The sequence below is a fragment of the Mesoplodon mirus genome (assembly GCF_964341445.2).
Source record: "Mesoplodon mirus genome assembly, chromosome: 1".
In the NCBI taxonomy this organism is placed as follows: Eukaryota; Metazoa; Chordata; class Mammalia; order Artiodactyla; family Ziphiidae; genus Mesoplodon; species Mesoplodon mirus.
Genome location: NC_138976.1, coordinates 36638000 through 36661091, shown reverse-complemented (window position 1 = coordinate 36661091; position 23092 = coordinate 36638000). Strand labels below are relative to the sequence as shown.

Here is a 23092-nt window from a genome sequence, read left to right as displayed (position 1 = left end):
CTCCACAACAAGAGAAGCCACTGCAATGAGAAGCCCATGTACTGCAACGAAGAGTAGCCCCTGCTCACCACAACTGGAGAAAGCCCCCGTGCAGCACAAAGACCCAACGCAGCCAAAAATAAATAAATAAATAAATAAAATTCATTTAAAAAAAAAAAGGAATGTAGACTCTGGATCCACACTGTCTGGGTTCAAATTCCTGCTTCAGCACTTACTAGTTTGTGGCAATTTAGTTTTTTTCCTCAGTCATCCTGTATCATAAAAATCCTTACTTCATAAGATTGTTGTAAGGATTAAATGAATTCATCCAAGTAAAACACTTTAAATAGTGCCTGGCACAATTATTATTAGCTATTATTACTGATATAGAAGGATACTTGTGATATATAGTTTGGTGAAAAGGTAAAGTTACACAGTAATATGTATAGTAGGATTCCATTTTTGTCAAACAAAATCTGCGTATAAATACCTATATGTGATTTGCACACATGTGGGATTCTGGAATGTCTATATAGGAGGAATTTATGAGTTGCTAACTGGCCTTGTCTGGAAGTTAAAATTTCAAACGAACTTTTCTTTTTTTAACTTAGATTCTCTACTTTTGGCAGGGGTTGGGGGTTGGGGGGTGGGGGCGGCTTGGCTTTAGAAGGATCTATTGGAACTTACGGGAAGTCAGTTTCCCCATACTAGTCCTTGGTACAGTCACTCTATACATTCATAGAAATGGTCAGGAGAGGTTGTATGCACCAAACTGTTAACAGGGATTATTTCTAGGGAGTACGATGAGGGGATGGTGAGCAGCAAGGTGGCGGACAACCTTTACTTTATACACTTCAGTATTGTTTGCAGATACTTCATTGCGCATCGATTTTGTGTCACCATCAAACAAAAAGAGCCAAAATGTTCTCAAAAAAAGGGACTGGTTAACTTAATATACTATGAAGTCATTAACAAAAAGAGTGGTGGTGGTGTAGAGCTTTTTGAGTTAACGTGGAAGAATGTCTATGGAGGAAAAACACTGATACAGAACTTTATCATGAGTCTGAACCCCCTCCCCACTTCGTTATTTTGGGGGCCGTATACACATGTGCACAGAAACAAGGCCTTGGAGGGTGCATGTTCAACTGTACCTGTTAACCATAGTTTTCTCAGGGGAGTGGGATGCTGGGAGGGGAAGCAAGGCCTTTCACTTTCATTTTAAAATTCTGAATCATTTGCAATTTTTACAAAGATCATGTATAATCTCTATAATAAAAGCAATAAAGGACATAAATGTCTTTAATGTTGTGTAAGTACCTTGTACGTGCCCGTTACATCTGGAATGACATATATTCATTTTTCAAGACATTAACTAGGGCTTTACAGATTTCTTTTAGGGATAAAACCAATTTCCCTTTAGTTAGGATCTTGATTTCTTCCTCTTATACCAAAAAAAAAAAAAAGTGTATGACCTTGTACCTAATTTATGACAGTACTATCACTTAAAGTACAGCAATTATGCAACCCCCTAATTTGAATTCCATATTGCAAGTGTTTTTCACTAAGTGAACTCACGGACAAACTGAAGGCATAAAGTTAAAATCGTTATATTCAAAATAAATCACTCGGGTTACCAAAAAGAACGTAGGGATTAGAATTAAAATCTAAGAAAACAACTCCTATAAGCATATATACTTGAAATTGAACTTTAAAAATCTTGGCTTATTGAACTTTAGTGGGGCTTAGTGATCTTCCCTCACTCGGTAGTCCTAGTTGTAGTTTCGAAGAGCATCAGAAACCTACACTTTATCACTATCTTTAAGTAAAAAAAGGCGCCCTGGGCACCGGGGCTCGCCCGGGACTGAGTCAGCGGCGGGGCCGAGAAGTTCAGCGGGAGGCGCAGGGCGGGGCTTCCTCCCGCCGACTCCGAACCCGGCTCAACTTTTCCGAGTCCACGTCTCTTCCTTCGGACAGGCGTGTTTTACCAGGTCGGGACCAGCCAACGTGACAACCACAGACCTTTACAGAAAGAGCTCCCGTCACGCCTCGAGGACCTCCCCCGGCCGGGGCAGCCCGGGCCAGCTCGACCAAGCCCCTCACGGACTGCGGCGCGCGGCTCCCCGAGGCCGAGCCCGCCTCTCGCCTCGCTTCTGGGCGCCCGCGTCGCGGCGCCGAGCGCAGCATCCCCGGCATGGAGACCGGCTCGGACTCAGGTCAGAGGCCTGCGCGTCCGTTCCGCGCCGGAGCCGCCGGAGGCTACGCGGGCAAGGAGGGGCGGCGAGGACCGGCTAGGCCGGGCCGCCGTTGGAGGCCGCCGCGTGCCGGGTCCGCGCAGGGAGCGCTCGCGGGCCGGCTTCCGCGCGCGGGGCGGGCGGCGGCAGGTGGGCAGGACGAGCCGCGAGCGAGCGAGCGAGCGAGGGCGGGCGGGCGCGCGAGGGGCCCGGCGGGGGGGCCGCTGGGAGGATGGCTCAGCTCTTTCTAAATATAAAACCGGCGTGAGTTGGGCGAGCGCGGCGCTGAGCCGCAGAGCAGCCGCGCGGGCCGGGCGTACCGGGCCTCGGCCGACGGACAGCGGCGGCTCCGCAGAGGCGCCGGACTGCGGGAGCGCCCGAGTCGCGAGCTCGCGGGGGACGGCGAGAACTACGCGTGCAGCGAGGAGGACGCAGGCGGCGGCGACGGCGGGCGGGCCTCGTGGGCGCAGCTCGGCCCGCGCCGAACTACCAGAGGCGGCTGCCGGCCTCTCCTGCACCGAGAGCGGCGAGCCCCCCGTGCTGCCCGTCCGTGCCCTCCCCCTCCGGCCCCTCCCTCCCTCCCCGGCGCAACATGGCTGCGGCCGCCGCCTCCGCCTCCCAGGACGAGCTGAGTAAGTGCCACGGCAAGCCTGCGGCCGCGGGCCGGGGGCGGCGGCCGGGCGGGAGGGCCGGGGAGCAGGGCCGGGCTGGCGGGCGGGCGGCGGCCGCGGCGTGCGGGGGGCTGGGGCGCTCGGGCCTGGCGGTTGGGCGGGCGGGCGGGGCGGCGGCCGCCGGCGGCGTTTGTAGGCCTCAGGTTTGCACCGTCACGTTGCGAAATTGAAACCGGAGCCCCGGGCGGAGCCACCTCGGTGTGCGATCCGCCCCGGCCCGGGGGTGGGGGGAGCCTAGCCCCCTGCCCGTAGGGGCTGGGCTGGCTGGGCGGCCGGAGCCCCAGGGGGGCGGGCTGTGTCTGCCGTCCCGTCTGACCCCTCCGTGGACCCCGGGCCCAACTGTTGGGCGAGTTCTAGAAGTGGAGCTTTCGGGGAGGAGGAGAAGGTGCCGTGTTGTGACACTAGAAATCAGCGGAAAGGTCAGGAACAGGCGGTGACCCTCAGGTGGAGCAGGAAGGACGGGCGAGCAGGCAGGGTCGCGGCGCTAGCCGCAGAGGAAACCTCGGGGTGACAGCGCTTTCAGAAAGGAGAGCCAGTGCACACTTGACCTTAAACGTTGCAGTTTTCCGGGGGACGGCGATCCACGCTCGGGGAGAGCGGTGGTCACCCTGAATCGCAGGCCACCTCGCCCGCCGCCCGGGTTCGCCTCGGTGCTTTATGGGAAGTGTAGTCCCCGGGCGCCGCAGGCCCACGCCGGGGTCATAAAAATTGAATTTTCCTAGGACATGCAAGACAATTTCTGATTGCCTTTGGGGTGGTTAGGTGAAAAGCTTTAGGTGTTTTCTCAACGCTGCCCTTCAGTTTATGAAGAACAAGAAAGGTGTTATTTAGGGATGAGGTGGGTTTTAAATGGAATGAAGCCTGGGTGAGGTGTCTCAAGCCTTGTGAAGTTTCTGTTGTTACAGCCCCCTCTGAATTTTCATATGAAAGTAGCTATACGCACAGTAATTTCTGTTTCTTTGGTGCTTGGCAGTTTAAAGATACTTCTATATACATGATCTCACTTTTGTCCTCCTAACAGCCTAGTAAGGCAGGTAGGTAGTAATTATCCTTGTTTTAAAGAGGAGGCAGGCTTAGAGAGATAAGTTCCTTGCTGCTTTGACACAAAACTGGTGTAGCAGCAGTGGTGTTTGCACATTTTGAGGCTGAAATAAAGAATTGGTATCACCCTGGGCAGGATGGGGAGTCTTGAGTAGACAAGGTCTCATGCGGTGGTTAGAGATAAACAGGGCCTGATAGCCACAGAGTTGATTGCTTGTGTGTCATTTCCAAGCTGGAGCACCACCAGGCCTTTTGGGGAGATCAGCTCCCTGATCTTTTTTCTTCCATTTTTTTGTTATTGCGGTAAAATACACATAACATAAAATTTACCATCAAAACCATTTCTAACTGTACAGGCCAGTGGTCTTAAGGACATTCATATTGTTGTGCAATCATCACCACCGTTTATCTCCACAACTCTTTTCATCTTGCAAAACAGAAACTCTATGCCCACTAAACCCTCCCTTTCCCCCGTCCTCCCAGCCCCTGGCAGCTACTGTACTACTTTCTGTCTCTGTGATTTTTTTTTTTTTAAATAAATTTATTTATTTATTTTTTGGCTGTGTTGGGTCTTTGTTGCTGTGTGCGGGCTTTCTCTAGTTGTGGGGAGCAGGGCTACTCTTTGTTGCAGTGTGCGGGCTTCTCATTGTGGTGGCTTCTCTTGTAGCGGAGCACCGGCTCTAGACGCACAGGCTTCAGTAGTTGTGGCACACGGGCTCTACAGCGCAGGCTCAGTGGTTGTGGCACACGGGCTCAGTAGTTGTGGCTCATGGGCTCAGTAGCTCCACAGCATGTGGGATTTTCCTGGACCAGGGATCGAACCCATGTCCCCTGCATTGGCAGGCGGATTCTTAACCACTGCGCCACCAGGGAACTCTCTGTCTCTATGATTTTGATATCTCTAGGTATCTCATGTAAGTGGACTCATACAGGATTTGTCTTTTTGTGGCTGGCTTATTTCACTTGGCATAATGTCCTCGGTTCATCCGTGTTGTACCATGTGACAGGATTTTCTTTTTTAAGGCTGAGTAGTATTCTGTTGTATACATATGTCATATTTTCTCATCCATCTGTTGAGGGACACTTGGGTTGCTTGTATGTTTTTAACTATTGTGAATAATGCTGCTGTGAATATGGATGTACACATCTCTCTTTGAGACTGTGCTTCCAGTTCTTTTGGATATATACCCTGAAGTGGGATTGTTGGATTATATGGTAATTCTATTTTTAATTTTTTGAGGAACTGCCATACTGCTTTCCACAGTGCCTATACCATTTTATGTTCCCACCAGCAGTAAACAAGGGCTCCAGTTTTTCTAGGACCTCGCCAACACTTGTTATTTTCTATATTTTTGATAGTAGCTATCCCAGTGGGTGTGAGGTGGTCTGACGTTTTAAGTTGTTCTACAGCAAGATATCTGAGTTCATGTAGCACTAAACACATTAAAATATAAATTACTAGTTGGAATGGGGAACAAAACTAGAGGAAGAATTGGATATCATTCTTAAGTGGCTGATGTATTTGTATTTATGCATTGTGCTCCTGTACATCAGGTACCTGTTAAAACGTTTTTAGTTCTTCTGGTTGAGGAATTTATTGGCTTTAGCAGCTACTGGAAAAGTTAGGAAGAAATAATTCCAGTGCTTGCTTTTTCATTGTTTTGTTTGGTCAAGTCACCAGTCTTTGGCCACAGATGTCTGTTGACTTGGTTTCTGCATTTCTTCAGGCGAGATTAAATACTTGGCAGTTGGTACCTTGGAATAATTTAACTTGAAATCACACTCATACATACCGAACATGTATATAAGGAACTTCAAATAAGCCATTTTCAGTTTCAGAAAGGTTATAGTAAAAGGAGAGATGGCTGGTAAAAAGGTGCTTTTTAGAATTCTGCTATAAAAGAAAGGAGCTAAGTATCTGAATATTAGCTGGCTATTATTTCTGACTGGTAGATGATAAAGCAAACTACTAGATGCCAGCATTGTTTTTCCCCCTAATATTTTATCATAAAACTCTTCAAAAATACAGAAAAATTGAAAGTGAGCATTCATATACCCACTACCTAGATTCTACATGTGATATTTTACTACTAACTTTATCACATATCTGTCCATTTTCAAGCCACATTTAAAAATGTTATTTTAGTTATTTTATTATTTGAAAAAGATTGTGGTAAGATACACATACATAACATAAAATTTATCATTGTAACCATTTTTAAGTGTACAGTTCAGTGGCATTAAGTACTCAATCCATCTTATTTTGATGCATTTCAGAGTGAATTGGAGACATCAGTACCCTTCCCCCTAAATATTTCAGCACTAGCATTTTTTTTGCACTAGCATTGTTTTAAGTGCTTTGTATATTATATTCTTTTTTTAAAAGATTTTTTAATATTTATTTTATTTATTATTTATTTTTGGCTGTGTTGGGTGTTTGTTGCTGCGTGCGGGCTTTCTGTAGTTGTGGTGAGCGGGGGCTACTCTTTGTTGCGGTATGCGGGCTTCTCACTGTGGTGGCTTCTCTTGTTGCAGAGCACGGGCTCTAGGCGCATGGGCTTCAGTAGTTGTGGCATGCAGGCTCAGTAGTTGTGGCTTGCAGGCTGTAGAGTGCAGGCTCAGTAGTTGTGGTGCACAGGCTTAGTTGCTCTGCAGCATGTGGGATCTTCCCGGACCAGGGCTCAAACCCGTGTCCCCTGCATTGGCAGGCGGATTCTGCCTGCGCCACCAGGGAAGCTCCTATATTCTTTTATTCATTAAAATAATCCTAAGAGGTAGGTAAAGTTCTTATTGCTGTTTTGTGGAGTGGAAAACAGACATTTTAGGTTCCCAAGGTCCCTCAGCTAGTAAGTGGTGGAGTTGGAACTGGATTCCAGGTGGCTCACAGGCACTCATAACCAGCCTTTAGGCTGGGTTACCTCCGTGTTCTATAGAGTGTTCATGCTGATGAAGAGATAAAATCAGATGCACTGCTAAATTCTTAGCTACTTGTTACTTTAATCCAATTATTTGACTGCTGTTGAACACTGCTGTGGTGTACAAAAGAAACATGAAAAGTCTACTGATGGAATTATAATACTACTGAGAAGAAAGAGGAAGAATACTTGTAAACAGATATGTAAGGACCAAAGTGTATGATTTGTTATAGTTAGTAATGCTAGAGTAATATTATCATTTTTGGTTCCCAGGTCTGTGATTTTGAGATGTATAACTCGTGACACTGCCTTTCTATAGATTTTAAATCAATGCGTTTCACCTTTGCATTTGAAGTGATATACACGTCATAAATTTAAATGAAATCTGTAGCTGCTTTCAGTTGTATCTGATACTACACTCTGTAGGAGCTCCTGAGAAGCAGAATCGACAGGTTTGTCTTTTACTTGTCTCTTTTCTTTTCTTTCTTTTTCTTCTTTTCTTTCTTTTTTTTTTTCCGAGTAGTATCATGTATGAAAGTTGTCAAAAGGTAAGCAGGATAATCTTGGGTTGGGGTTTGTTATCCTTTCAAAAATATCCTGTAATTGTCACTTTGAGTCAGGTGACTGTAGTAGAATAATGGTAAAGCTAATGTTTTTTGAGAGCTTACCATTGTGTTCTACTCACTTTGTATGAATTAATTGATTGAATCCTTACAACAACCCTGTGACTTTGGTACTATTGTTGTCTGGTGTTGCTTCCCTCATACTACAGAGTTAGGGCTTGAACTCAGATTTTTTGATCCCAAAGTTTATGTTAATCCTGTGCTGCTACTGTACTAGTGTCTCTGAAAGGGAAAATATAGTTTATAAGAAGGTCAGCAGGGCTTTTTTCCCAATGTCTTGCTAGCCTCCAGGAGAAACCTGCTGTAGTGTATAAAATATGGCAATATTCCGGTTCACTGAAGAGGACATATTAGATTTGGGGGTAAGATGCCAAAATAGAGAACAATTAGTTCTGACTGTTAAAGGCATTTCTGAAATCTAGTTTGTAAATTACTTAAGGTCATAGTCTGTAGTTTTCTTTCTTTATATTTAGGATAATATAACTGTTTGGAATGGAATGAAATTCAATGCAAGGCATGTGGGCTAGTTTTTCTTCTAATATTATCCTCTGCCAGTTCATGGAAAAGTTGACATTGTAGTTATATTTCAGCAATGGGTAGGGAGATTTCTGACAGAGGGAAGGAAGCATTTGAGGCTTTTCACCTGGTCAGCTGTTCATTGGTTTCATGTTCTGGGCTTTGTAATTCTAAGGCACCCTTAGAATCTGATCTTCATTGGGATAAAGACAGCTCATGAAGGAGCAACAGCCTATAATCTTAAAGCACATTGATGCTATTCAATTTGACCATTCGACACAGCCACTTCAGTTGCAAAAGTTGGCCAGATAATCAACATGTCAGGTGTCTTCTGAGAGAGTCTCTGCCAGTGCCAGACATCCTAGTGGCTCTTTTAGAGGATGAGATGGGGAAGCTGTGTGTGTAGCTGTGTAGGTGAACGTGATTCTGTGAGCATACTGAAACAGCCCCAGAGAGATGGCTGCTTTAGTGACAGCCATATATGCAGCTGAGCTGAGCTATGTAGAAAGGCTGCATCAAGCCTGTATTATTTTAATTTTGGGTACTTAGCCAGATCGGAAGGTTAAAATGGAAAATAGTGATGATATTTCTGTTTTTTATAATTTCTAGTTTTCCACTTCTACCCCATCTTGTTTTGAATTATGCTTTCAGTAAATTGTAATATTTAATAAAGGCCAGTGTTGGTGAGAATAGTTGGCACTGGGGCGTTCGACCTTGTTCAGAAGATAGATGTTAAAACTGTAGGCACTGCCAGTGTGCTCAAATGGTCTGATCTAAGTTGGTGGTCTCTGTTTTCAAGCCTGGCCGGTCTCTGCCTTGATGCTTGCCATCTTATATGACTTGTTTTCCCCACACATTTTCCAATTCAATAAGCAGTCTTTAAAAATGGAGTTACTGGGCTTCCCTGGTGGCGCAGTGGTTGAGAGTCTGCCTGCCGATGCAGGGGACACGGGTTCGTGCCCCGGTCCGGGAAGATCCCACATGCCGCGGAGTGGCTAGGCCCGTGAGCCATGGCCGCTGAGCCTGCGTGTCCAGAGCCTTGCTCCACAATGGGAGGGGCCCCAACAGTGAGAGGCCCGCATGCTGCAGAGAAAGGAAAAAAAAAAAATGGAGTTACTAACTTATGGTCCTGGCCTCACACGGCTTATAATTCAGTGTAGAGGCAGATTTATATATAACTGTAAATAGCTAATAGGAAGTACGATATGAAAAATGCCTAACACAGTTCTTTAGAAATGTCAAGGAGTGAGGATAGTATTCCAGGCTAAGGGAACAATAGCTTGAGCTCAGTCATAGAATTTGAAAACTATTGTGCATTTTCAGGGAAAGTTGGAATGAGTCTGATATGCTAGAATGGGGGTACTATGGCTGCATGAAGTACTAGGAAACAAGTTAAAATTTGGAGTCTGAGACTTGGCCTTTTGTGCCTTTTACAATTTGGGATCTTGAGCAGATTATTTTACTTCACTAAGTTTAAGTTTCTCATAAAATTGGGATAATTAGAAATACTCATAGTGTTGTTAGGCTTAATGTACATGTTAATGCACTGTGTAAACAATTAAATTCTGTATAGATTATTATTTTTAGTGGAGGGGGTAGTAGGAGAAAAAGCTAAGGATAAGGTTGGGACCAGCTTGTCTAGGAATGCCAGCACAACTAATGTTTATTTATTTTTTGGCTGTGTTGGGTCTTTGTTGCTGTGCGCAGTCTTTCTCTAGTTGTGGTGAGTGGGGGCCACTCTTTGTTGCAGTGCATGGGCTTCTCATTGCGGTGGCTTCTCTTGTTGCAGAGCATGGGCTCTAGGCGTGTGGGCTTCAGTAGTTGTGGCACACGGGCTCAGTAGTTGTGGCTCGTGGGCTCTAGAGCGCAGGCTCAGTAGTTGTGGTGCACCAGCTTAGTTGTTCCGCAGCATGTGGGATCTTCCTGGGCCAGGGCTTGAACCTGTGTCCCCTGCATTGGCAGGTGGATTCTTAACAACTGTGCCACCAGGGAAGCCCAACACAACTAGTTTGAACTTTGTTCTATAGACAGTAGAGGACCATCAGAGGCTTTCAAGCAGGGGTGTAACCTGAGTAGACCCTTTTATAAGGATAACAGGTGGCAGTGGTATAACATTGATTGCAGGGGTCCAGAGACCAAGAGCAGCAAGACTAAAAGGAAGATATTACAGTAGCCAAGTTAGAAGAAACTTAGGCTCTGAACTGGGATAGTGGAAGTGGATTTGACAGGTAATATAATCTAGAATCCCTAAAATATGTAGAAACTATTGGCTGAGTAGTGGAGATTTATTCAACAGAAGGAGTTAGAGAGGATTCCCAGAATCTACCTGGAGATTAAGGGGGTCGAGAGTACAGCCTCTAGACAGATTTGGGGAGGTAAGAGTGGAGAGAAGAGAAAGCAGGTTTGTGTTCAAGAAATAAATCATTTGTTGAATGAATGGGTTGAATTATTGAGGCACCCATGTCGAGTGGTTTAGGGAGACTGTTTTGAATAGTGACTAAAACCTCTGGTGTTGAAGTCAGAACTGATTTTGAATCTTGACTCTGCCACTTTTTAGTTTTAATGTCAAGGGATCTAACTTTTAATCCTTGGATTTCTCATCTGTAAAATGGGATAACAAAACTATTTTACGGGGTTGTAAGAATGGGAAGAGATAATGCATGTTAAGAACTTGGTATAGTGTTGGGCACATGGATTACAGGTGTGTGGGAGCTTTGGTTCTGAAACGTGGGAGAATGTGGGGTGATGGTGGACGGATTGTCCAGAGGACAGCTGTCTGGGGGCTATGAATATATAGGGATGAGAAGAAGACAGAAAAGAACCAGGGAAGGGGATCAGAAGTGCCTAGAGAGGGCAAAGGTTTCCCAGGGTTATGACTATCAAATGTTTGCATTCTCAGTTGTTATAATGTGTTAATCAAGTGTGCCCATCCACTGATACTCTTCTTATAAGATTATTGTGTAAATCAGACACTTTGTTCTAATTTTAATGTAAGGTTTTGCATGTTTATGATATGTATGTACACACACACAATGTATGTTGTATTGGAGTTTTTTAGCCTTCAGTGAATAACTAGCAGTATGTATGTATTTTAAGTATTAACATATTTGTTCTACACACTCAATTTTTTTAAATTGAGTATTGTTGATTTACAATGTTGTGTTAGTTTCTGGTGTACATCAAAGTGATTCAATTATACACACACATATATATACACATATATTCTTTTTCATATTATTTTCCATTACGGTTTATTACAGGATACTGAATATAGTCCCTGTGCTGTACAGTAGGACCTTGTTTCTACACACCAGATTTTATTTATGGACTTATTCCTTACTATTTCTCCAATTTGGTAATCACTATGATTTCCCCCCCTCATTCTGAATTTGCAAAGCAGGGCATCAAATTAGGAGCTCTTAGCATGGAAATGATAAGTGTTTATTTTGTTTTTTTAAATGGTAGCTATAAGTATAAATCTTTTAATTGTTTTTTTTTCCCCTGGTGTTCCAAATAATAGATTCTTTATACAATTGCATATGTACGAGTGGATGAACACACCATTGGTGATCCAGAGGATTTTTGTCAAGACTGGATAAACCATGTATCACATTGATTGTAGAGGTTAGTAGATTTAGTTCCTTAGGATGTGTGCATTTTTTGTAGTAGCATTTAAAAATGCATAGGTTATCAAGTAGCAATTTCCCCCCAAGATCTTCATGGGTTTTTCTCCATTTTTAGCTATCCTGAGAGAATCAGTGAAGTTCATTTTAGTTTATATATGCTTGAAGCTTCTATTCTCTGTCATCACATAAACATTAATTTAAAAAATTAGCAAGCAAAAGATAAAACTTGAAGATGTCCTTTAGCAGTGTGTGCAAGGAAAAGCCTGTGGGTGTTAGTTTACAAGTAGTATTGTCTGCCACGACCACGAAGTATGATTTTATGTGCTCCAGGAATGTCATCATGGATTTAATTGTTTTATTTGTGAAAAGAGGTAAGGAGAAAGGCATCATCATGGTATTTGGATATTCCTGATTCTGCCATTTTGACATGCACTGTGATGGAAAAGCCACTTAATTCTACTTTGTTCTGAGGCTGAACAAGAGTATGGTGTCATTTTCACTCTTGGATGATATTGGATGGTCCTTTGATTGAACTTCTGTAAATTCAGATTGTAATTCTCTGATATCATGAGCTCAATATCCAGGGAGTACCTGAGATTTTGTAGCTTCAATCCAAAGGTGCATCTTGCTGCCGTCTTTCAATGTAACTACTGGATTCCCCTTCCCCCAGTGCGTTCTCTTATTTTTTGGTGTGTATGTTGCTGCCAGTGGTGTATGATGCCTTAATTCATTAGGTGAAATTTTGAGTGATGGGATGAATGGAATATTTTATAAACCAAAGTTCAACTTTAGAATAAACTTCGGCTTATTTTTACTATTTCACATATCTTCATTCCATTATAGAGAAATGGAAAATTGGAAGGTTGGAGAAAGTGTTTAGAAGAGAAATGACATTATTTACACCTAGATTCTTTTTTAGAGCTTTTGGACCTGTATAGATGTGTTAATTGCAATATAGCGAAGGCAAGCAGGTCAAAGCACAATGCTGGGGTTTAAATAGTGACTTAAATAAAAAACATTCTAGAGTTTACACATCCAGATGGGTATTGTTCTAGGTAATTAGCCGCTTTGGGTGGATCTTAACTATCATACATTTGACTTGTATGCAGTCTGAACTCTTGCATAGAATGTATCATCTCCTTTAAGCTGACTTTCATAAGCTGAACTAATCTTTCTGCTCATCAGTTTACTAACACTGATTTCTAATTGGGCGTCTGCCAGCTGCTGTATCTGGGGGAAAGGGCCTCCTTGGGAGTTGGAAGTGTTTGTGGACCTCGGTGCATCTGGAGTCTGGCACTTGTTCATTAAATCTAGGGTACAGATGAGCGCTGCTGTTTCCTCACTTGACCCAGCCCTGCCAGGCTAACTCTGTGATGTCTTCTGTCCCTCCTCCTTTGTGTGTGGTGTTGTGGGGGGTTGGGGAGTGATGGGCAGGGGCTGTGTCTGAACAGGGAGGCATCGCCTTACTTTGGGCTATACTGGGTTGGTAGGGGGCTTAAAGTAGCCTGACATCATATGCAAATGGCTAGGACTTCTGAAGTGGCAGAAGAAAGGCTTCTTTCCCCTTCCCTGGAAACAGTCTAGTCACTAGTGCATCCTGATGCAGGGGTTTCCACATTGGGGTATCTGCTTGGGCCCTGGGGGTAAGACTGGTGGGCTAGGGAACAGGAAGATGGCTTGTCTGATTGCCTTAGTTCTGGGGGAAAGGAGTATCAGCAGGGACTTTGTCAGCAGGAACCTCCTGCTCAGGACCTCATTGCCTGCAAAGGTTCTTATCTACTGACCCCTTGGTTCTTGGGCTGCCCTGGGTGGAGGGGGGCAACTCCCACAGGAACCATGATGGATTATCTCTTTCTGGGAATGAATCCTCCCCCAGCCCCTGACTTACTGTATTTGTGTTTACTGCTGGACTTTTCAACATTCAACATTTTCCTTTTAATACATTGGTGTTTAATGAGTTCTTTTTAAAAAAAGTGGGGAATGGGGGCAAGCCTGTATTTAAAAACACAGAAGTAGACATCACAGTTCTAAGCATTAATTCCTAAAGAAGTATCCTACTGGCCTCATTTAGATTTTGCCAAGTATTAGAGTGGCATTTAGTGAATTGAAATGGTATATAGGAACCAATAGATGATGTGGACTTTAACTACCAGTTAGTATTTGGTTAGATTTTAAAAAAATTAATCAATTTATTTTTGGCTGCGTTGGGTCTTCGTTGCTGCATGCGAGCTTTCTCTAGTTGGGGAGAGCGGGGGCTACTCTTCATTGCAGTACGTGGGCTTCTCATTGCGGTGGCTTCTCTTGTTGCGGAGCACGGGCTCTAGGCGCGCCTGCTTCAGTAGTTGTGCTGTGCGGGCTCAGTAGTTGTGGCTCGTGGGCCCTAGAGCGCAGGCTCAGTAGTTGTGGCGCAAGGGCTTAGTTGCTCCGTGGCATGTGGGATCTTCCCGGACCAGGGAGCGAATGCATGTCCCCTGCATTGGCAGGCGGATTCTTAACCACTGCGCCACCAGGGAAGTCCTAGATTTTTAATTCTGGTAGATTGATCTACCAGAAGAGATTGAGTATTACATACAAAATTTAGATGCCAGCTAGGGCTTCCTTATTCTTCGTAGTTTTAGCCTCAGACTCCTAATTGCAGATTGTCAAAGTCCAGAGGTACTCACCCACCTACCCAGGCAATCTATCACATCCAATTTTTGTGAATTTCCTAGTTTAGTTTAACTTATGCTTTTCTTAGCTTCTGGGCTCCCATTTCTGAAAATGGTGTTTTGGTTCCACCCATGTCAGTTTGGATGTGAAACCCGCTTGTTTCACTGGTACACACACACACACACATACGCGCGCGCACACACACACACACACACACACACACACGGAGTCCTCTTTTCCCAAGCATTTCAATAATTCACTTAGCGCTTCAAGAGCTCTTAGCTCTTAGATGTGGTGAGTCATGAGGAAAGGGCTTGACTTTCTGCCCTTTCCTGCTCTGTCCTCCCCTTCCATCTTTTTTTTTCTCCTGTCCTTCTCTTTGCAGTAACTACTGCACTCCTCCTGATTTGGAGCAGAATAGTTGTCACACAGTCAGACCTTCTGGAATTTATCTCCTTCTCTTCTTTTTTTTTTTTTTAAAAAAAACCTTAAGCACTTATCATGATATTAAAAACATAGGGCTTCCCTGGTGGTGCAGTGGTTAAGAATCTGCCTGCCAATGCAGGGGACACGGGTTTGAGCCCTGGTCCGGGAAGATCCCACATGCCGCGGAGCAACTAAGCCCTTGTGCCACAACTACTGAGCGTGCGCTCTAGAGCCCGCGAGCCACAACTACGGAAGCCTGTGTGCCTAGAGCCCGTGCTGTGCGACAGGAGAAGCCACCGCGATGAGAAGCCTGCGCACCGCAACGAAGAGTAGCCCCCGCTCACCGCAGCTAGAGAAAGCCCACGCGCAGCAACAAAGACCCAACGCAGCCAAAAATAAAAATAAATTGAAAAAATAAAAAATAAAAACATATAGTCCCTTTTCCAAGAGATTCTGATGTCAGGTGTTATGAATTGCCACTAATCCCCTCCTTTCCTTTGCCACAGATATTAGATGTATAAACTTCTAAATGGCTTTTCCAAACATGAGGAATTAATATTTCATACACTCAACAGATATTTGAGCAACTTCTTTCTACAAGGCACTGAGTTAAATGCTGGGATACCAAGAGACTACGTCACAGTTTCTCAACCTGAGGAGCTCTAGAGATGGATGGAGCAAATGAGTAGGCACTCAGGTGGAGTCACACCTCAAAGAGCTGTTATGGTCTAGGGAAGGGATGATCGGGCAGTTACATAATGTACGGCAAAAGATAACAAGTGCCAGGAGAGATGTAGAAAAGGTCGGTGGGAGTTTGTAGGGCCAGGATGGGATGTGTAAGTGTGGAGCATGTAGTATTTGAGCTGGATCTTGAATGGAGAGGATTTGGATATGTGGAGATGGAGAAATGGTCAGGAGAGGTTGGTAGAGTATTCCTGGATGAGGGACTTGGTTGATCAAAAGAATTGTACAAGAAGAACATATGGTGCACTTACGAAGCTCTTGCAGTTTGGACAGCTGTTGGGGAGCAGTGTGATGCATGGTCAGGAAGGTTCTTTGTGGCTAGATTGGTCTACTCTTAGGAAGGACTTCCTCTCTCATCTGATATTCACCTCTGGCATAAGCTACATGTGCTAGCTGCTTATTTTTTAATGGACTTTTATGGAAGTAGATTTTTTTTTCTCCCTTGGTAAAAACCTTCCATTTGCATTTGGACACAGTGTTAAGGTGGTATAAGCAAAAATGGGGCACTTACTGTAAGGAATCATGGAGTCTTACGGAAATAAGAGGGACCCTCAGGAGGGGTTTGGAACTAAGGACTAGATGTCCTCCAGTTCTTCCACCTTCTCTCTGCACCCCCTGCCATTCTTTCTTCAGACCAGCTTCTTCTGATTTTGTGCTCCATGGCGTAGGCTGAAGATGCCCATGTCATATCTCCTGGCTTACTCTTAGAGGTCCAGGCACTCAAGGGAGGCTTGGCTCTTTGGTCCCAATTCTGAGCTCCTGAGGAAAGGATAAATGAGTCAGGGACCATTCCTGTCACATTGACTGTGGTCAGAGTACAGTCATGTTGTGCATAGTTATCTAGTAAGGCTTAGTGTCATCCCCGCCTACTTTCTCTGCCTCAGCTGTGCTGTAATTTAGCATACTAGAAGGAGCATTGGGTTTGCAGTTGACCGCCTGGAGCTTGAATCCTAGCCCTGCCACTCATTTCCAACTTTTGTAATCTTGGTCAACATTCTCAGTGAATTCTAGGCTCTGTTTCCTCATCTGTAAGTTGAAGCTAATATTACCTACTTCAATAAATAGTACTTTAGAGGGAGGTACTGTGTTCTTTTGTGCACTTGGAGGATAAAGACCTCTCTTGGTTCAACTTGTGATTCTTTGTGTCATTAGCTTGGTGACCTTTGGCAAGTCAGTCAGATCCTGAGCCCCAGTTTTTCATCTACAAATGCAGATAATCACTGCCCACCTCACAGTGTTTTTCTGAGGCTCAGAAGGCCATGTGAAACTGCTTTGTGACTATAATGTATTTACATATGTGTGAAGCAGAAGAAGTTAAATACTATTAGGGAGACTGTTTTCCTTGTGAAATTATTCTGTTATAGTCTAATGTATTTTGGTACTAACTTGACAGATCTTTCTTAAAATATCCTGTAACATTAGATTATTAATGGATTTATGATGCAATGGGCAGTGGTCCAAGTATTTTCAGCTTTCCCTTTCAATCTCAGCTTCCACTTAAGGCTTCTAACCTGATTTATAATTTAAAATTTACTTTCACATTCAGAAAAAAATGATGTTCTTTGTAGAAAATTTAAACAAATGTAAAGAAATCTGAAACCTGTCACACTGAAATAACCATTTTCTCTTTTTAATTCACACAAGTAATTCACGCTCATGAAGTAAGGTAGTAATGACATAGAATTAAACCAGTAAGCCAAAAAAGAATCCTCTGAAATTCCACCACATAAGGATAATTACTACCTTAAATATAGCCCTTTCCCTAGTCTTTTTGAGAGTAATGTTTTTCTTGCATACTTTCTAAGGAATGTTTTGATGTTCAAGTTGTCATGAAGAGGTGATTCATCTAAGGAAAGTGATTTATTGCTTTTTCTTTCCTTCTTTCTTTTTTATTTTTTAAAATATTTTTTCCACAAGTGATGATATGAGTGAAAAGCCAGTATTTGCCTTTTATAATCCTGTGAAAAAAATAGCCTTTCTTCCTTGACTCTGAAGCCAAAGTTGTATTTTTTGGAGAGGTATGAAGAATGAGTGATTTATGTGGACAGTTTTATTTCTCAGGAATAATTACATGTTTTCAGAATTATCAGTGGCCAATGGTAGATAACACTGAAGTGAGGTCCTTAAACCTTTACTGGTTATTTCTTCCTTGTGGGGTAGAAGGAAGGAAGGTCCCATCTTTCCCTTTAGATAGAGAAATTAAAGACAAGCGAATAATATGAATTAGAGAATTATTTAATGGAAAGTAAATGAATATATTCTTTTTTTAAAATCTTTTTTTCTTTAATATTTATTTACTTATTTATTTTTGGCTGCATTGGGTCTTTGTTGCTGCGCATGGGCTTTCTCTGGTTGCAGCGAGCGGGGGCTACTCTTGGTTGGGGGGCGTGGGCTTCTCATTGCGTTGGCTTCTCCTGTTGCAGAGCACGGGCCCTAAGCACACAGGCTTCAGTAGTTGTAGCATGCGGGCTCAGTAGTTGTGGCTTGCGGGCTCTAGAATGCAGGCTCAGTAGTTGTGGTGCACGGTTAGTTGCTCCGTGGTGTGTGGGATCTTCCTGGACGAGGGCTCGAGCCCATGTCCCCTGCATTGGCAGGCGGATTCTTAACCACTGCACCAAAAGGGAAGTCCCAATATATTTATTCTTAGTAGATTTTTTTTCCCCCACACGAATGTAATAGCTGACATAAGCTAAACTGGGATTTGTTTTACTGTTTGTTTGTTCATTTGGGGATTTAAGAATCTGTGTTTCTGATATGTGTCCTTTGAGACTGAATGTTTTTTTAAAGACTTTTTTTTTTTTTTTTTTTGCGGTACACGGGCCTCTCACTATTGTGGTCTCTTCCGTTGTGGAGCAGTGGCTCCGGACGCGCAGGCTCAGCAGCCATGGCTCATGGGCCCAGCCGCTCCGTGGCATGTGGGATCTTCCCGGCCCGGGGCACAAACCCGTGTCCCCTGCATCGGCAGGCGGACTCTCAACCACTGCGCCACCAGGGAAGCCCCTAAAGACTATTTTTTAAGAGCAGTTTTAGGTTTACAACAAAATTGACAGGAAGGTACAGAGATTTCCCATACACCCCCTGCCCCCATATTTGTATAGCCAGCCTCATTATCCACATCACTCACCAGAATGGTACATATTTTACCAAGGATGAACCTACACTGACATATCATAATTACCGCACATCCATAGTTTACATTATGGTTCACTCTTGGTGTTGTATATTCTGTGGGTTTGGACAGACGTATAATGATATATATCCATCATTGTAAAAGCACAGAGAGTATTTTCACTGCCCTACAAATCCTCTGTGCTCTTCTTATTCATCCTTCCTTTCCTCTTCCTCCCTGGCAACTACTAATCTTTTTACTGTCTCCATAGTTACGCCTTTTCCAGAATGTCATATAGTTAGAATCATACAGTATGTAGCCTTTTCAGATTGGCTTCTTTCACTTAGTGATATGCCTTTAAGGTTCCTCAATGTCTTTTCATGGTTTGACAGCTCATTTCTTTTTAGCGCTGAGTAATAGTCCATTGTCTGTATGTACCAGTTTATTTATCCATTCACCCACTGAAGGACATCTTGGTTACTTCCAAGTGTTGGCAATTATGAATAAAGCTGCTGTAAACATCCATGTGCAGGTCTTTGTGTGGACATAAGTTTTCAACTCCTTGGGTAAATATCAAGGAGTGTGATTGCTGGATTGTATGGTAGGAGTATGTTTAGTTTTCCTAAGTTGTTATCTTCCAAAATGGCTATACCGTTTTGCATTTCTACCAGTAAACGTTCTTATTTTTGTTCTACCATATTCTTTTTTTTTAAATTTATTTATATATTTATTTTATTTATTTGGCTGCATTGGGTCTTCGTTGCTGCCCGTGGGCTTTCTCTAGTTGCGGGGAGCATGGATTACTCTTTGTTGTGGTGCGTGGGCTTCTCATTGTGGTGGCTTCTCTTGTTGTGGAACATGGGCTGTAGGTGCACGGGCTTCAGCAGTTGTGTCTCGTGGGCTCTAGAGCGCAGGCTCAGTAGTTGTGACGCACGGGCTTAGTTGCCACGCGGTATGTGGGGTCTTCCCAGACCAGGGCTCAAACCCCAGTCCCCTGCGTTGGCAGGCGGATTCTTAACCACTGCGCCACCAGGGAAGTCCACTTCCATGTTCTTTTTTTTTTTTTTGCGGTATGCGGGCCTCTCACCGTTGTGGCCTCTCCCGTTGCGGAGCACAGGCTCCGGACGCGCAGGCCCAGCGGCCATGGCTCACGGGCCCAGCCGCTCCGCGGCATATGGGATCCTCCCAGACCGGGGCACGAACCCGTATCCCCTGCATCGGCAGGCGGACTCTCAACCACTGCGCCACCAGGGAGGCCCCACTTCCATGTTCTTTAAGGTTCCTTTCAAGTTGTAAAATTCTGTGATTTAAATTTCTTTATCCTTGAAACATGGGTTCATTTTAAACATTTGCTCTGTATGTTATTTTTTCTAAAAAGAAATGTATTTTTACTGAAGAGTATTTGAAAAGTACATGAAAATATAAAGAAGAAAAATTACTGATGTATTTTCTTCTTTTTATATAGTATCGTAAAACAATTATTATGGTGTATATATTCTTTTTAACTAATGAAATATTTCAAGTATGAAGAAAAGTATAGAGAATTACCTTAGGAACACTTAGGTACGTCCCACTCATATTTGTCAAATCTGTACATTTTTTGCTATTAGCTTCAGGTCTTGTATTTATTTAGCTATTATTATTTTTTAACTTAAAATTTTTTTTATTTTAATTATTTATTTTTGGCTGCGTTGGGTCTTTGTTGCTGCACGCGGGCTTTCTCTAGTTACAGCGAGCAGCGGCTACTCTTCGTTGCAGTGCACGGGCTTCTCACTGCAGTGGCTTCTCTTGTTGCGGAACATGGGCTCTAGGTGCATGGGCTTCAGTAGTTGTGGCATGTGGCATCAGTAGTGGTGGCTCATGGGCTCTAGAGCATGGGCTGAGTAGTTGTGGCGCACGGGCTTAGTTGCTCTGCAGCACGTGGGATCTTCCTGGACCAGGGCTCGAACCCGTATCCCCAGCATTGGCAGGCGGATTCTTAACCACTGCGCCACCAGGGAAGCCCCAGATCTTTTATTTTTTAAAGACATAAACATTACTGATACAATTCAAACACCCTGTGCTACCCCTTACAAATTTTCCTTTTCTTTCTTTTTTTTCCTCTCCTCTCCCCTTCATTTTTTCTTCTCTTTTATCTCCTTGACCAAGGGTTGTCATTCCTGTGCTGTACATATCATAAGCAATGTATATATTGCATTTAAAAACTTGACATAAGTGGAACCATAATGTACATATCCTGCAACTTGCTTTCTCTGTTTGATCTTAGTTTTTAAGATACTGTCATGTTGGTCCATGTGACATGTGACTCTTGCTTATTTTCATTGTTGTATGACCCTGCCACATTTTCTTTATCCATTTTCCTGTTGACTGACCTTTAGATTGTTTCTTTTTTTTTGCATTTACTGACCCCGTGGCTGTGAACAGTTTATTACAGTGTCCTTGTGCTTGTCTTTCCCTGGGAGTTTTTCTCCAGGACAGTGATACACAAAGAAGTGTGGTCTGAGGACTGGGGAATTATGTCTTGCAAATAGGGAACTTGCGGCAGAATGTAAATCAACAATCACTGTTAATTTATTTAACATTTCTTATCCTGGTAAGACTTTCTCAGTGAAGCAAGAAATATTCCTTTTCTCTTAGAGGGCTGGTGACAAACAGTTTGCAGCTGCGCTACTTTGCAGCTGGGCACTGCTCTAGAGTATATTCCCCTGGAGCAGGAGTGCCGGGTTGAAGGGGATGTGCGTCTTGAACCTCACTAGAGACCGACCACTTAACTAGAGCTTTGTTCCTCAGAGATTGTATCAGTGTACACCCCATCAGTGGTGAGCCTGAGTTCCTCTTGGTTGGTTTCCAGTCTTTGCCAACATTTGAAGAGTTTTTCTAATGTGTAGGGTGCAAAATTGTATCTCATTATTGTGTTAATTTTACGTATTCCTGATCAGTGAGATTGAGCATCTTTTTATGTGTTATTAAATATATGACTCTCATCACTGAATTGCCTGCTTAGATTCGTTGTCCATTTAAAATCTTTGGATTAATTTGCTTTTTCTTGATTTGTAGGAATTTTAAAAGTATATTCTGTACTCAGTTTCTTTTCATTTGAAAACATTGTAGTGGGGCTTCCCTGGTGGTGCAGTGGTTGAGAGTCCGCCTGCATATGCAGGGGACACGGGTTTGTGCCCCGGTCCGGGAAGATCCCACATGCCGCGGAGCGGCTGGGCCCGTGAGCCATGGCGGCTGAGCCTGTGCGTCCGGAGCCTGTGCTCCGCAATGGGAGAGGCCACAACAGTGAGAGGCCCGCGTACCAAAAAAACCCCCCAAAAAACATTGTAGCTATTTATAGCTTGTTCTTTTACTTTATGGTGTGTTTTATGATATTTTAAAATCTTAACCTGTTAGTCTTTAATGCCTTGTGCTTGAGTTTTAATTTTCTCTTCTCAGTTTTCTTTTAAAAGCTTTAAAATCTTGCTTCTTACACTTGTGTCATTAATTTACCTGCAAGGATTTTTTAGGTTTTTTTTTTTAATGGGGAAACACATTTTTTCCAGTTCTTCCTGACTAGTCCATTTTTTTCTTTCCTGAGTTGTTATGACCCCATACTCAATTTTCTTCCTATTTTTGTCTGTTGCCTATCCTTCCCTTTTTCAGACTCTCCTTCCTCCATCCTTAAATGCTCTTGTCTTGAGCAGCCTATCTCAGGCCTTCTGTTGTTTTCTTTCTACTGCAGTTACCATACACGTGTGCTAAACCTGGACACCAGCCTTGCCTCTTCCTTCTCTACTCTATACCCATGACCACCAAGCTCTGGCACACAGTAGGGCTTCAGTACATACTTGAATGAGTGTGTGAGTGAATGTGTGATCTAGATAGGGGAATTAGTGCTTCACAGGGTGAAGATAGCAGGGTGCTGGGTCTCGATGGAGGAGAGAATTTGGCAGAGCAGGGAGAAGGGTAAATTTAGTTTGACATGTTTGGTCTTAGCTTCTTATTCATAGTAGTGAGCTTTCTCTGGTGTTGTTTTCTGACCTTTGAATTTGTACATTTTCCCGTTGTCATAAATACCACTTGAATGAGGCAAATTCTTATGACCTTTTGGTGATTCTCTCAAACAGGGCTCCCTGTAGAAGGTGCAGTATACAGGGATAGTATCATATAAAATACAGGGTCATCGGGCCTCCCTGGTGGCGCAAGTGGTTGAGAGTCCGCCTGCCGATGCAGGGGATACGGGTTCGTGCCCCGGTCTGGGAGGATCCCATATGCCGCGGAGCGGCTGGGCCCGTGAGCCATGGCCGCTGGGCCTGCGCATCCGGAGCCTGTGCTCCGCAACGGGGGAGGCCACAACAGTGAGAGGCCCGCATACCGCAAAAAGGAAAAAAAAAAAAAAAAATACAGGGTCATCGTTGTAGACAGTTGCATAGGTAGGTAAGGGTTTTTAGACTGAAGGTCAGAAGACCCTATTCTCGTTCTTGCTTGACTGTAATTACCTCCGTGACCTTAAAACTCACTGTGCTTTTTTATATTCAACAGTCTTTCAGTCCTCTCCAACTCCAAGTGGAGTAGAAACC

General features: G+C 43.8%; 1 protein-coding gene across 4 annotated transcripts in view; it reads left to right on the top strand.

Moving 5' to 3' along the window:
* The first annotated feature begins 1897 nt into the window (after positions 1-1897).
* The window catches only part of ECPAS (Ecm29 proteasome adaptor and scaffold), a 104443-nt gene continuing 83248 nt past the window's right edge, over positions 1898-23092 (top strand). The window contains exons 1-2 of one of the 4 annotated variants that reach the window (XM_082623143.1): positions 1898-2192; positions 11497-11600. In XM_082623143.1, the coding sequence (XP_082479269.1) occupies positions 11579-11600 (22 nt within the window). In that variant the 5' untranslated portion in view covers positions 1898-2192; positions 11497-11578. Of the gene's footprint in view, positions 2193-2485; positions 2843-11496; positions 11601-23092 lie in introns of those variants that run through there. The other 3 variants (XM_082623144.1, XM_082623145.1, XM_082623142.1) reach the window with 3 other exon arrangements.